Source organism: Hemibagrus wyckioides, linkage group LG09, assembly GCF_019097595.1.
Source record: "Hemibagrus wyckioides isolate EC202008001 linkage group LG09, SWU_Hwy_1.0, whole genome shotgun sequence".
NCBI classification, from domain to species: domain Eukaryota; kingdom Metazoa; phylum Chordata; class Actinopteri; order Siluriformes; family Bagridae; genus Hemibagrus; species Hemibagrus wyckioides.
The window spans coordinates 23,916,505-23,931,714 of NC_080718.1; the positions used below are offsets into that span (position 1 = coordinate 23,916,505).

Sequence of the window (15,210 nt, forward strand, 5' to 3'; positions counted from 1 at the left end):
TTGCTCAGATTGCTGAAGAAGTTAATGCTGGTTCTGATAGAAGGGTGTCAGAATACACAGTGCATGATGGGTCAGGACTGTTCTGGCAGCAAAAAGGGGACCAACATAGTATTAGGCAGGTGGTCATAATGTTATGCCTGATTGGTGTATCTCCATACAGAAATCATCAACATGTCAATATGAAAGTCATACACTCACTGTCCGTTTTATTAGGAACAGCTGTATATTTATGCAGTTATCTAATCATCATGTAGCAGCAACATTGCAGTGCATAAACATCATGCATGTAAATGTCACGAGCTTCAGTTCATGTTCACATCAAACATCAGAATGAGGAATCAGTGTGACCTTAACCGTGTTGGTGACCTAAGGGCTAGTTTGAGTATTTCAGAAACTGATGATCTCTTGAGATTTTCACACAAGTTTACTAAGAATGTTGTGAAGAAATGGCCTGTGAGCTGAGGGTCTGCAAGCTGAAACACCTGGTCGATGAGAGAGATTAGACTTGAATGACCAGACTGGTCTGAGCTGACAGGACGACTATAGTAACAAAAGAGAGCATCAGGTTTCACTCCTGTCAGCCAGAAACAGGAATCTGAGACTATCATGGACACAGAGTCACTGAAACTTTTTTCTTTTACCCCATTCTTCAACTGTCCAAATTCAGGTGACTCTGTCCCCTCTGATGGCCTCAATTTGTGTCCAGGACAGCCTCAGATTCCTGTTCTTGCCTGACTGGTGTGGACCATGATGAGCTATTCCACTGTTGTAGCTCATCCACCTTAATGTTCGATGTTTCGTGCAGGCAGAGATGCTTTTCAGCTCACCATGGTTGTAAAGAGTGGTTACTCGAGGTATTATACCCTTCCTGGCAGCTCTAACAAATTTCCATCTGCTGTCTTTCATCATCTGTTACTCACTCAGTGGCAGTTCTTTGTGTAAAATTACCAGATGATCAGCAGTTTCTGAAATACTCTAACCCAGCTCATCTGATATCAACAACTATGGGTACGCCGGCGCGGTCACTACGCCCAGTGAGACCATTGTAGATGGCTTCGGACCACCAGTTAAAAACTATTTCTTCTGTGTTGTGTTGAAAAACCTTAGACAAACAGATACTACACTGAGGTCATCTAAACCTTTTATTCTGTGGCCGTACAGATAAGCAGCGCCTTTAATCAAGCTGCCCTCACATGTTCTGTTCACGCAATGGAAAGGGAAGAGGTGGAGCCATAGAGCTATGAAAATGTAAGGGAAAGCACTCAGGCACCACTTAACTGTGCAGGTTCAGACAATTTTGTGTGGATTATTTGCATATTTAGCGATGTAATTTCTATACCGGTTACACATGCCATGATTAAAGTCTCTGATCTCACACTTTTACTTCATTCTGATGTCTGATGTGAACATGAACTGAATCTCTTACCTGCATGATATTATGCATTGCTGTGCTGCTACGTGATAGGCTGATTAGATCACTCTATAAATGTATAGCTGTGAGTGTACACCGACCAGGCATAACATTATGACCAACTGCCTAATATTGTGTTGGTCTCCCTTATGCTGCCAAAACAGCCCTGACCTATCATGCACTGTGACACCTTTCTATCAGAACCAGCATTAACTTCTTCAGCAATTTGAGCAACAGTAGCTCGTCTGTTGGATCGGATCACACGAGCCAGCCTTCACTGCCCACATGCATCAGTAAGCCTTGGCTGCCCATGACCCTGTCTCCAGTTCACCACTGTTCCTTCCTTGGACCACTTTTGATAGATACTGACCACTGCAGACCGGGAACACCCCACAAGAGCTGTAGTTTTGGAGATGCTCTGATCCAGTGGTCTAGCCATCACAATTTGGCCCTTCATGAAACTCGCTCAAATCCTTACACTTGTCCATTTTTCCTGCTTCTAACACATCAACTTTGAGGACAAAATGTTGACTTGCTGCCTAATATATCCCACCCACTAACAGGTGCCATGATGAGATCATCAGTCTTATTCACTTCACCTCTCACTGCTTATAATATTTTGCCTGATCGGTGTATATTATTTATTGATATGCTGATGATTTCTGTAAGGAGATATTTAATATTTACAAAAGGATTCTCCAGTGTGAAAGTTTTGTGACCAGCTACTAACTTTGGTGAGTAATTTTTCTGCTACAGGAAAGTCATCAGGAAAGACGAGTTTTCCTAGCTTCCTGGTAATATGACAAGCTGCATTATTATTATTACTATTATTATTATTATTATTATTATTATTATTATTATTAATTATTATATTATTGTTATTGTTATTATTATTTGTATTATAAACTTCAAGCAAGAGTAAAATATAACTGAACAATTTTTTTAAAAATAAAAAAAAACTGTAATAATTATCTATGTGCTGTAGTATAAAAGAAATAAAACACACATCAGGACATGGTGTTATTAGAAAGTAATCAACTTCAGGACTTCTCCATGTCGGGCCACATCACACCAACCCTGTCCTACAAACGTCCATGAGTATTTTCCTGTTTCATTTCTAACATACCTACATGTTTATTGAGTCATTTCCTTCCAATGGATTCCTACATTCATGACTTTAATAGTTCTGTAATATTTCCCAAGCGTGTATTGAATGCTTTTCATGACGGATTTCCCACAGTCATGCGGATGTGACCCAAATGACGGTATTGTCTGATTCAGACAGGTACATGGCTGCATTAATTATGACTCAGTCCTCCTTTCTTCAGGCGTTTCTTCGGAAACCGAATGTGATTAGAGGCATGCAGAAAAATGTCAAAGGTCAGAGGCTGCGTTTTTATTGTGAGCCCAAAGGTTGGCATTCTTTAAAAAAACTTAAGTCTTAAGAAATTGTGCTTGTGTACATATACAAAAAAATGCATTCAATAGAATCATGTCATGAAATGGGTTTATTTTTCCTGTTTTCTTGGCATGAGTCCAGCCTTGCTACTTGATCTCACCATTTACTTCACACACACACACACACACACACACACACACACAGCTGAAATTCCAGAGCTGATTTTTCCTAATTGCCTTTGTGTCTTAAACCTAAACATCTCTGTCTAGGTGTAAAAAGAAAAGAAAGTTTGTATGCAAGTGCCATTAATACTATGTTATTAATAATGTGTGTTTTTCATGCTCTAGCCATTAATCAGGTTCGATGTCAAGAAAATATTCTTGTTAATGTCTAGTTAAATGCTAATACACAGATCAGGGATAACATTCTGAGCAGTGACAGGTGAAGTGAATAACACTGATGATCTCCTCATCATGGCACCTGTTACTGGGTGGGATGCAGTGGTCAGTATCTATCAAAAGTATCCTTTAAGTACTGTAACCCTAGGGATCTAGTGGAGTCCATGCCTCGACGGGTCAGGGCTGTTTTGGCAGCAAAAGGGGGACCAACACAATATTAAGCCGGTGGTCATAATGTTATGCCTGATCAGTGCGGAACCATACATTCTTAGTGGTGGAAATCTACATTATCACACCCACATGTGTTTCTTCCTCAAACCTTTGCCAAAATTTTAACAGCACACAGTTGTATAGAATGTCTTTGTTTTGTTTTTTTGTAGGATTATTATTTCCCTTCACTAAGAAGCTCAGACAAGAACAGGAATCTGAGGGGATGATGGGTAAAGAGTCACTAAAACTGGACTGTCTAGACCTCAGATTCTAGTTTTAGGAAACCAGCAGTGTCTTGATGTTTATACCTTATGAGAAATATTTTACCAAGTATCTTATTAAAACACAGCGGCTTGAGCGGTGGTGGCTCAAGTGGTTAAGGCTCTAGGTGACCGGACGATTGGGGGTTCAAGCCCCAGCACTGCTAAGTTGCCACTGTTGGGCCCTTGAGCAAGGCCCTTAACCCTCTCTGCTCCAGGGGCGCTGTATCATGGCTGACCCTGTGCTCTGACGCCAACCTTCAAGGATGGGAAATGCGAAGAAAGAATTTCACTGTACAGTAATTTATATGTGACAAATAAAGGCTATTTCTATTGTAATGTTCTATAACTAACCAGGACCACTTCAGTAGTTTCTAGTGTTTAGGAGCTAAACTAGACATTTAACTACTTTCTTAAACCCCATTTATGGTGTGATGTATATATTACGCAAAAAAAAACATTGACTATCCAACTTGTGCTTGGCAAAAATGTTTTTTCTGTTGAATAAATTGTTCTTGTGTCCACAAGACTTTACTCTCTAGATTTGTCTAGCACATCGTATGTCCCTGTATGTAACCTGACCTTTCTGTATGTGAAGCTTTCCAGTGGATTACTGCCATGTCCATGCTGGAATTTGTTTCTCTTTATTGTGACAGATTGATGATCAGAGATAAAATCCACTCTGTTTCTGCTTATAACACTTATACCTAAAAACAAACCTCTAACACTTTGACTTTGACTCACTTCAACCTTATTCTTTTGTCTTTGTGAGATATAAAAGGAACAGGGTCTAGATGGAGGTGCTACATCTCAAATTAAGATCTTTGGACATAAGAAAATACATAGATACCATTGTCCAAGTATATATTTGGAGAAAAAACAGTAAAATACCAAACATCCCAGTATAATATCAGGCATACAGTATATCACCAAATATCAGTGCTTTGTTTTCTGGATATTTCTGAATATAGGTCCCAAGGTTCATGGCTTTCCTAAAGACTAAGCTAATCCAAAATACAGAACTGTGCTTTCATTTGCTATACAAATACAGATTATTTACATTTAGACCTGCATTATAAAGAGCTCTATATGCGATACCGGTCAATCATGTGAGTTTGTGAGCTCATGTATGCGTAAGAGGGCCGATAGCGCTTTCCTCTGAGTGTGTAGTGCAGCAAAGACGTGATTGGCTGGGATCACATGTCTCAGTGCATGCTAGCCTTCGCCCTTCGGTGTTCAGGGTCATAATGAGGACTGACTGGTGGTGGGTTGGGGAGAAATGGGGAAATTCTACACTCTGAATACATCATACAATACACCAAACCAACAAACACTGTTTCCTCATGCTGACAACAGTTCATTTTTAATTACAGTGGGTTGGGATTTCTGTGCAGATTTCAACACATCGTCTGACACAACAGCTCTGTGACGACTCTTAAACGGTTACACCCAGTGTGTTAATTCATTTACGCACTTAAGTCTGCATATAGTGTGTCTGCTTCTTTCTTAAAAGTGTATTCAAAGTCTTTCCAGTCTAGAAGTGTCTCCGGGGGAGCCCTCACAGCATGCTGTGTTCAAACGTGGGAAAAAGAAAGCTGATATACAGTTTACTTCTAAATAAAGAAAGGATGTGTGTGTGAGTGAGTGACAGTAAGCGTCATCTTAAAAGACTGAACCCGGTGACTCATATTCTGTGTTTTTTTCTTAAAGCTGTCATGTTTCTGGAGTTTCTTTACAGCTTGTGACAGCTTGGTGTCGTCTACTCGACATTTGTCTTAAAGGGCTCCCGAATATGTCGTTTTCAATGTCTAAAAGAATGTCTAATTTCTAAAAATAAGCTGTAATGGCTTGAGGAAGTCTTAGAAGCTTTGCCCGATCAAAATGGCTTTGCTAGGTTTTGTGAAAATGCATGCTTTTATTTAAAAAAAAAAAAGTCCAGACGTTTTCTCTAATAGCTAACCAGCTCACCAGTTGGCAGGCTAGCTGCTAGTAGACACATTCACATTAGCATCTCTACAAGTCTTTTTTAACATTATATTCTCAGATATAATCAACAGGAGAAAGTACTGTTAAAGTAGATTCAGTTTGTGCAAAGTGCATGTACAAAGCCAATGAAATGCCGTTAGCATCTAACCAGAAGTACATAGTGGTATATTTACACAGCTAAAGGGATGATATATACGGGGGGAGTGGAAGATTTATGTACAGGGATACAGTAGTTGTAATAAATAGGATATATATGGTCTATATATTTATGAAGAATGTACAGTGATAAAGACATGTTACACCAACCAGGCATAACATTATGACCACCTGCCTAATATTGTGTTGGTTCCCCTTTTGTTGCCGAAACAGTCCTGACCTATCATGCACAGTGTATTCTGACCCCTTTCTATCAGAACCAGCATTAACTTCTTCAGCAAGTTGAGCAACAATCTGTTGGATCGGATCACGCGGGCCAGCCTTCGCTCCCCACGTGCATCAATGAGCCTCGGCCGCCCATGACCCTGTCGCCGGTTCACCACTGTTCCTTCCTTGGACCACTTTTGATAGAGACTGACCACTGCAGACCGGGAACATCCCACAAGAGCTGCAGTTTTGGAGATGCTCTGATCCAGTGGTCTAGCCATCACAATTGGTCCCTTCATCAAACTCGCTCAAATCCTTGTCCATTTCTCCATCTAAAAACAGTCTGTTTAGAATCTTCAAGGTTTCCTCAAGTGAGACAAACTAAAGGAAATAAAGGTAAGGTCTTATCCATATGATCTACACTAATGTTCAAAAGTTTGGGATCACTTGGAAATTTATTTGTTTTCCAAAGAAAACCCATTTTTTATCCATTTCAAAAACCTAAAATGAATCAGATGATTTGTAAAGAAAGGTCTACGTTGTAGCACAGAGGCACATTATCAGCACTCATCAGTGCATTTTACGTTTGCTAATCATTTTATAAGGCTAACTGATTATTAGAAAACTCTTCTGCTATTCTGCTAGCACAGCTGGAAACTGCTGTAGTGATTAATGGAGCAATAAAACTGGCCTTCTTTGGGTTAGTTCAGTATCTGGAGCAGCAGGAGTTGTGGGTTCAAAAGATCCAGGAAGAAGGAACTTGTTTCTTTTCACGGTAAGAACTTACATCACCATGCTGTGATCTACTCCCTCCATAGAACAGAGTAAACTGCTTTTAACCAGAACAGAAAAGCAGTGGGAGGGAGGCACCGGTGCACAACCTTAAAACAAGGACATTGCCAAATGATCCCAAACTTTTGAATGTTATACATATTTTATATTTAGAAATACAAAGGAAAGAATGTTATAAATAAAAAAAGGGATTTCTTAACAAGGCTGGAGTAAAACAGGACTCTTGGCCCAGTACAAAAACATCTTAAATTTTTATCAAAATCAAATTTTATTGGTCACAGACATGTCTGTTTTATATAAAAATATATATTCAATTAGAATAGGTTCAAAAAGCTGAATTGTAAAAATCTGGAATAGAATATATGTTCAATTAAACCAAGCCAGTTTTTACTTCCCAGACTGCTAGTAATATGACTTACTGGTACATTTGCAATTTCCAGTATCCTACTGGTTTTATTTTTTATATCTTAAAAAGGAAATTTGATAAATATATATATATATATATATATATATATATAAAACTTTCTGATTCATTGTGATTCATACTCTGAGTTATACATCATACCATCAACCAACCACAACACATCATTCTGCTTAAAAAAGAAGTTTATTTAATGTATAATATTGAATCATTCTATCATCATGAAGCTGAAATGGAGGAGGGTGTGAGCTGTCCAGAAAAAGGCCTGGATTTGATCTTTTTTCTCTCTCATAGTCAAAAGCTCTTTGATGCTCTGGTCTCCTGTATACATGCCAGGTTTCTCAGCCAGAACAATAATCTCTACAACCATCTGTCCTGGAGCTGTTAGCAATTCACTTAAAATCTTCCTGTCGTTCCTTATTTATCACTTCTTAATTTATTACACTTGTTTTACAGTGCTAATGTACATCTCTCTGGAGCTTTTGTTACTTTCACTGATAACTAATAGAGTTCCTAAAGTGTTGACTCAACAGATTTTGGACCGTGAGGATGGGAGTCATCTGTGTGCTGGGAAGTGTGACGTCCCCACGCTCACCTTTACGGGAACCCATTTTTAGAGACGTCGTCCCCGGTGAAGCCGATTGGACGCACTCTGTTTCAAAAACCGCCTCCGTCCACGCCTGGTTGGTCAGTTTGGGAGCTATGTCACAGTGGAAGGTGGGGTTATGGGGGGAGGTTGGAGTGTGAAAGTTGGAGAAAAGACAGAGAGTGAATAGAGCAGCTCACTTCCAGTGCTATACAAACAGTGCATTCAGGCAAATCCCCCCCACACACTCTTTCTTCTTTTATACACACACACACACACACACACACACACGCACACACACACAATTTCTCTTCCTTTCTCCCATTTTCTTTCACTCATTCTTACACTTCCCTGTAAAACCACACACACACACACACACACATAAACATACACACACACACACACACACACCTGTTCTTTTTTTTACTCTCTTTGTGTAACAGCCTTAGTAAATACACATTTCCTTTTATCGTTCTCTTTCCCTTTGTAGCACCTTCCTCACCAACACGGCTCAATTATGTACATAAACACTGCTTCTGGGTCATTTCTCCATCACACCAACTACGGATGACATGTTTTTCTGAAGCACTTTTACATTTCTGATCTCTAAATCAAGAACAAATGTATGTATTTTATAATAAAACACAAAAACAAAACATAGAAAGACTACTATAGAAATATAGTAGAAGAAGATACTCAGCAACTTTAATAGATCAGGTCTAACACACATACACACAAACACAGACACACACAGACACACACACAAAGCATCGGTCAATATGTTTTATAATGCAGAATTTTCAAGTAACCACAGCATACATTTTCCATGCAGAGGAAGAAGGGAGGCCTCATGTCTTGTACAAAACAAGAAGAGAGAGAGAGAGAGAGAGAGAGAGAGAGAGAGAGAGAGAGAGAGAGAAAAAACAGTCATAATTGCTTGCAGATCTCTTTCGGATAGAGTCGGAGCTCAGATACGTCCCACATGGTGTGTGTTTTTTCTTTCCAGGGTCACTTTGATTTAAAAGAACAGTCCCTGATTCTCTAACCTACCATTTAAAACCCATATTTGTGATTTATATACTTTCACTGGTTTGGATCTGTGAAGCCCAGGCAATGGATTATAATGTGGCAGAAATTCTGCTCTAGTGAGGTTGCTGATGAAGGGATTTAGAATAAAGTGGAAGCTGTGTTAGTAATAATAGTGTAAGGACAAAGGTACTTTACTGCATGCAAAAACTACTGGTCTCATTTGTACATTTATGGCACTTGGTAGATGGTGTTAAAGCATCTATCTATCAATACAACCTGATAGTGGTTCACTAGGTGCTACTTTCACAAATTTGCGATTCGCAGCGACAAAGTGACCAGAGATGATTCATTTATAACCAGAGCTAGCAACTTCTGCCGACATGAGAGACAATATCTGTTGGCAACAATAGTACAAAGATTAAATAAAAAAGTTTAAAGACTTTGTTAAAAAAATATGTTAAACACTTCAACTCTCCAGCGTTGGCACTTCATTATTCGTTATTTTTCCATTAACGCGGCACATCGTAAAGTGTTTTATTTAATTTATACCGTAGCAGTTTGCCAACAATTACAGCTGTGTATTTATGAAAGCACATGTTGTAATTGTTATCCATTTCTAGTTACTTAACTTAGTTAAGGTTACTTTCTATTAAAAGTTACATTCTAGCAGCTGTTGACTGATTAGCAGCTATAACAAAACACACACACACACACACTAATACATTACTGTAAAAGGAAATTAAAAGTTCTGAAGACTTTCATTGAGACGGAGAACATATACGCACTGTAACGCAGGTTCTGACACTAAAAACATAAACGTTTCCTAACATAAAATGTCACCATATTATTATTATTATTATTATTATTATTATTAGATGGTGTCTTAGTCCTCTAGTGAACAACGCAGCTGCTTAGGGTTATTATAATCCTCACAGTTACATTTTAAAGAAATTTCATTCACTTTTATATGCAGTTTTCAAAATACACTGAAAACAAAACAAACAAACAAAAAGACAGACAAAAACATTAATACAGCAGGCGATCTAATCCAAACACGTCCCGTCTGTTTTATTGACCGAGTTTTATGTAAGGCAAACCCAACAGGGTGTGGAACGATCAGCCTCTCTTTTACAAAAACAGAAGAAAAGTACAATGGGCCACCATTAAAGAAGAGAAACATCCTGTAGTTTTATATACAGGACATTTTAATCAGCAGTCCTCTCATTTAGGTTATCAAACATGTTCAGCTGGATTTTAAAAGGCCCTTTATAGCCTTTAATGTTTCATTTGGTTCCAAAAAAGGAGTTTGTTGTATTTGTTTATAATCCATGAAAAGCTCCATTTACATGAATGCATTCATCTGGAGTTCAGTCATCCTGATATGAACATTAGCTCGAGATTTTCTAGTGAAAAGAGGCTGTTTGTCGTTCCAGTGAAGAGTGAAATGGAGCATGGGAATGTGTTACAACATTTTAAAGCAATTATTATATGGAAATGTCTGGTTTTCACACCAGTACATGTACAATTATGATTTCGTTATTAATTTTGCTATGTCTAACATGGGTTTGATACTGAATACTGTCTCTGTATTTGGAAAGTTAAACTTTTAGAGTAAAATTTTATATATATAAAAGTATATTTATATTACATTGTGTTTTATTGGTACATTTATTACAATTATATATTGTATATTACATGCTATTACTCATGAACTTATTGCCCATTACTTTACCAATATATATAACATTCTATAGTTATATTTGTATACACTAACCTTTCTAATTTTTATATATATATTTGTTTTTCTACTGCAATTTTCCACCATATTTTCCTTATATACCCTAGCTGTTCTACTTAATTTTTATTTTATTTTATGTAATTTAATTTAATTTAATTTTAATTAATTAAATTAAATTTAATTTGTTTTAGTATATTTATTTCATTTTTATTCTTCTACCATAGAGTTAATTGGCTCTTTTTTTTTTTATATCAAGGACAGTCATTAAAAGCATTTCACTACATGTTGTACTGTGTATGGTTTTCTATGTGACAAGTAAAATTTGTATTCAGTGGTAGGGGTGGTGTGTACCATAATTTATGCATTGTAGAAGAGTCTTTCATATTAAACTCTGATGGTGTAGACTGTTTAGTAATGCATAGTTGTCTTGGGGGAAAAAATGCTACAGATCAAGCTGGACTGGTTGAAGGCACTTGCAGACAAGGCTTACCGGATGCTTTAACAAAAATGACTTATAATCCAAGCTAATAGGTCAAACATCCTATGTTGAAAAATGTACAAATTAGTTGTCACCCAATGAAACCCCTATGAAATATCCGGAATGTTCCGCAACTGACATGAAAGTTTGTCCAAATTTCCTAACATTCAAAGTAAAATAAAATTAAGTCCTAATGATATTTGGATGATGACTGATGAGGTCACTTAGAAAATGCAACCCGATAGATTACATTAATTAAGAATAAACTATATTATAATCATTGCTAATTCTGTACTAGAGTCTATGCTAGATAAAGGCTTATAAAGCTGAATGTTGTGGAACCACCCCCTAATAAACCATTACTTCTACTATTTAATAGTGACAAACTGTAATATTTTTCACCAATATTCTCCATTAAACTTGGGGATATACTTGGGAAAATAAAATTGGGGACTGCTTTTGGAGGCAACATAGCCTCTACGAACAACAACCAATAAAGTTGGATGTCTTCTTGCGACCCGAAGTGATGTATGTTGCTGTATTTTTTGTTTGAAACAGAAAGTTAAAAAATAACATTATGTTGAAGTGCTACACAACAGCCAATAGTGTTACACCAAACCCCCACCAAATCTAAACAAACTGCAGTGTAGCTTAGCCAACTAGAAATATTAAGAGTTAAATATTTAATAAAAGTTTATTATTATAATATATTAAAGAGTTTTTTCAACAGTGGAGGATTTCTCTCCACTTCCTTCATCCACATCTGTCCACTTTAACAAGGATGATATCCTAAACAACATGCTTGAAATGTTATGAACTTATGCCCTACATGTGTACATTCATTTTCTACACCTGCTTTATTCCTAATTAGGGTCACAGGGACTTGCTGGAGCCTATCCCAGCACACACTGGGTGAAAGGCAAGGTACACCCTGGACAGGTCACCAGTCCATCACAGGGCCACACATATAGACAAACAACCACACACACACTCACTCCTATGGGCAATTTAGAATTACCAATCAACCTAATGTACATGTTTTTGGACTGTGGAAGGAAACCGGAGTACCCGGAGTAAACCCACGCAGGCACAGGGAGAACATGCAAACTCTACACAGAAAGGCCCCTGTCTGTTCGAACCCAGGGATTCAAACCCAGGACCTTCCTGCTGTGAGGCAACAGTGCTGACCACTAAGCCACAATGCTACTCCAGTCCAAATGACTAACCTCCAGAAGCCTTTTTCCACCCAAAAGGGAATTACATGTGTGAAATTGGACAGCCAGAAACACACCAATGAACCACATTTCCTGCTAATGAGCTGCTTTTATAGCGCAGGGGTGGGACATATAGGTTTTATAGAGCATTTCATTGGACAAACACAGCAGAAGTACAGGATGAGTCTTCTGAAAATGTTACAAGTTTTAACATTAAAACTGTGAAGTCTTCTATGGGATTATTGTCCATAACACTAAGGGACAGGTACAAAAAAACCCCTCAGAGCCCTCCATTTTGTTTTCAGGTCCACTGTTTGTACGTTTTGATGAGGAAACCGGTTATGCATTTTCACAATTTCTTCCTATAATTTGCATGATTTATGCATGTTCGGTCTTGCCGAAGTTAACGCACAATATATCCTCAGTAAGAAGCTATGCACACACAGTATAAGCAAGACAATGGGCTTTTGTGGCCTACTGTATTTTGCAGCGCGCTCTATTTAGCGTGTACAACCCAAACATTCCCACGTGACGCTACAACGATTAGCTCACGAGCACGCGCTACTGCAGGAGAGGGTGAAAAACACACACACACACACACACAGAGCAGTCGGTGGAGTGAGTGAGTGAGACGTGAGGAGCGCGCGCGCCTCTCTCCCTCTCGGCGCACTTTTACTCGCGGATATGCTTCCGTTTCTTCTTCCACTGTGGAAATGTTTTCATGAGGATTAATACACAAGTTCCGTACGGGCGCGTGCCTTGTGTGTTTGATTGAGTTTTTTTTGTTGTTAAAAGAAAGGAAAGTTTGGACTTTAAGAGCAGCCATGCCTGAGAAACTAAACATCTCAGACTTCGTCTCGCTGGCGAATGAGGACATAACTTCGCCTTCCACGTCGTGCTTTCAGGCTAAAATGAGCGACTGTCGGAGCACGGTCACGGGCCTCGAGGAGGTGAGTGAGAGCGCGAGCTCGCAGCGCCTGTGCAAGGCGCGTGCGTTTACCTGTCCCGCAATGCTGAGGCACCTGAGGCGCGAGCGCTCTGTGCCGAACCCATTGTTTACAGTTTATATCATAACGCCCTCACTATTAAAAAACTAAAAACCTGACCCCTGGTGTTTTGGTGTAAAGGCAAGGTTTAAATCAGATAAGACGCGGATTAGACGTTAATTATGGCTAATTTTAGGTTTCATAACAAACTTTGGTTTTACGTAACCTGGCTTTAGTAACAGTAGTCTAGCTATTTCTTTTTTATCTCCTTATCAAAAACCCACATGGCTTTAACAAAAGAAAACATGGACCTAAATAGACATTCATACACATAGTTGATAACTTTAAGATAGGCTTCATGTTGAAACCTGCATGAATTTCCTGGTTATGCAATTGCACCTTTTGATCATATAATACATAAGAGGGAAATTCATTAGAATCACACTAATTCAGTGTCCCCCAGGTTCCTCTCAAGGTTTCTTCCTCATGTCGTCTCAGGGAGTTTTCCCTTGCCATTGCTGCCTCTCGCTTACTTCGCAGGGATACATTTATATCCTGAATTGATGTCTTTGTGACAATGTCTATTGTTAAGAGCTATACAAATAAAGTGCATTAGATTATAGTTGTATTACTTCCATGAACCACTTACGTTGAAAGAGCTATAAATCATCATTCCCTCACCAGCCTGGTGGAAATCTTATGTTGGATGTGGTAGCTTCCAGATGTTGGACTACAGATGGGAAGGTTGTGAGTTCAAATCCCAGCGCTGTCAATGCTGGGCCCCTAAGCAAGGCCCTTAACCCTTAGTGGCTCAGTTGTCTTAAAATGAGATAAAACGTAAGTTGCTGTGGATAAGGGCGTCTACCAAATGTAAATGTAATGTAAAGTTCCAGCTTAACCTCTCCCTGTTACGATTTGTTGACACTGGAGACTCCTTCCATAAACGTCTCCCTCAGAACTACTGTGAAGTTTGCTGAAATTTCATTCTCTTTTCATCTAGACATACTTCAGGATTGTTCAGAGTGCTCTGTCTTGTTGCAGTCAGATACAGCAGGCTTGTATTAAAGAAGAAACCGAGTTAGAAAAGCGATCTCGATCCACTCCTTCTTTTGGGTGTAACCATATAAACTGGTTTTAAGTTCTCTCAAGTATGTGGAACGTTTAACACCCAAACGTCTTCACCTCGAAGATGCAAGCCAAGTTAAATGCAGACCCAAGCTCATGTTTTGTCTGAGCTCCCGGCTGTAATTCACAGTTTTTATCCGTATAATTACTGTTTAAACTCGATCACATCACCCCGTGCGTGATTAAAGATTCACGTTCACTTTTCACCACACCTTGGAAGAGAAACCTGATATAGAATGTTTATATGCATAGACTCAGTAGAAAAAATATAGATTATTTTGTTGTCAGGACAGAGTTAGGCTCGGAAGGAGCACGTTGTGTCTGAATGCACAACAATATTCGGACAATGATTCCTGGTAACACGAGCCAATAATCCTGTGAGGCTGAGGGTGTGTGTGTGTGTGTGTGTGTGGAATTTATGGATTATTTTAATTCAGTCCCTGATGGGGTGGGGATGTGTGTTGAGAATACCTGGGTTGTACTGACTTAATGTGCTGTGTGTGTGTGTGTGTGTGTCTGAAGCATTCTCAAGGTTCTGGTAAAAGGAGGGGGATATCTGGTGATTCTGGTGTGTGTGTGTGTGTGTGTGTGTAAGAAGGTCAGTTGGCTGGCAGTGTAAGGCGTAGAAGGCTGTTTAGGTTGAAGAGCAGCAGAGTTTGTTTTTGTTTAAATTTGATTAAAGCCTTTGAGCCCTTTGAGCCTCTCGGTAGAGGAAGTCTGGAAGAGCAACACACACATGTGCATACACACACACACACACACACACACACGTGCAACATGTCCTTGTTTATTATAGAAGTGTGCCTGTATTTAC

General features: G+C 38.9%; 1 protein-coding gene across 2 annotated transcripts in view; it reads left to right on the top strand.

The window, feature by feature from the left end:
- The first annotated feature begins 12,872 nt into the window (after nt 1-12,872).
- asap3 (ArfGAP with SH3 domain, ankyrin repeat and PH domain 3) overlaps nt 12,873-15,210 on the top strand; it is a 43,764-nt gene continuing 41,426 nt past the window's right edge. For both annotated transcript variants that reach the window (XM_058398970.1, XM_058398971.1), the window contains exon 1: nt 12,873-13,235. In XM_058398970.1, the coding sequence (XP_058254953.1) occupies nt 13,110-13,235 (126 nt within the window). In that variant the 5' untranslated portion in view covers nt 12,873-13,109. The remainder of the gene's footprint in view (nt 13,236-15,210) is intronic.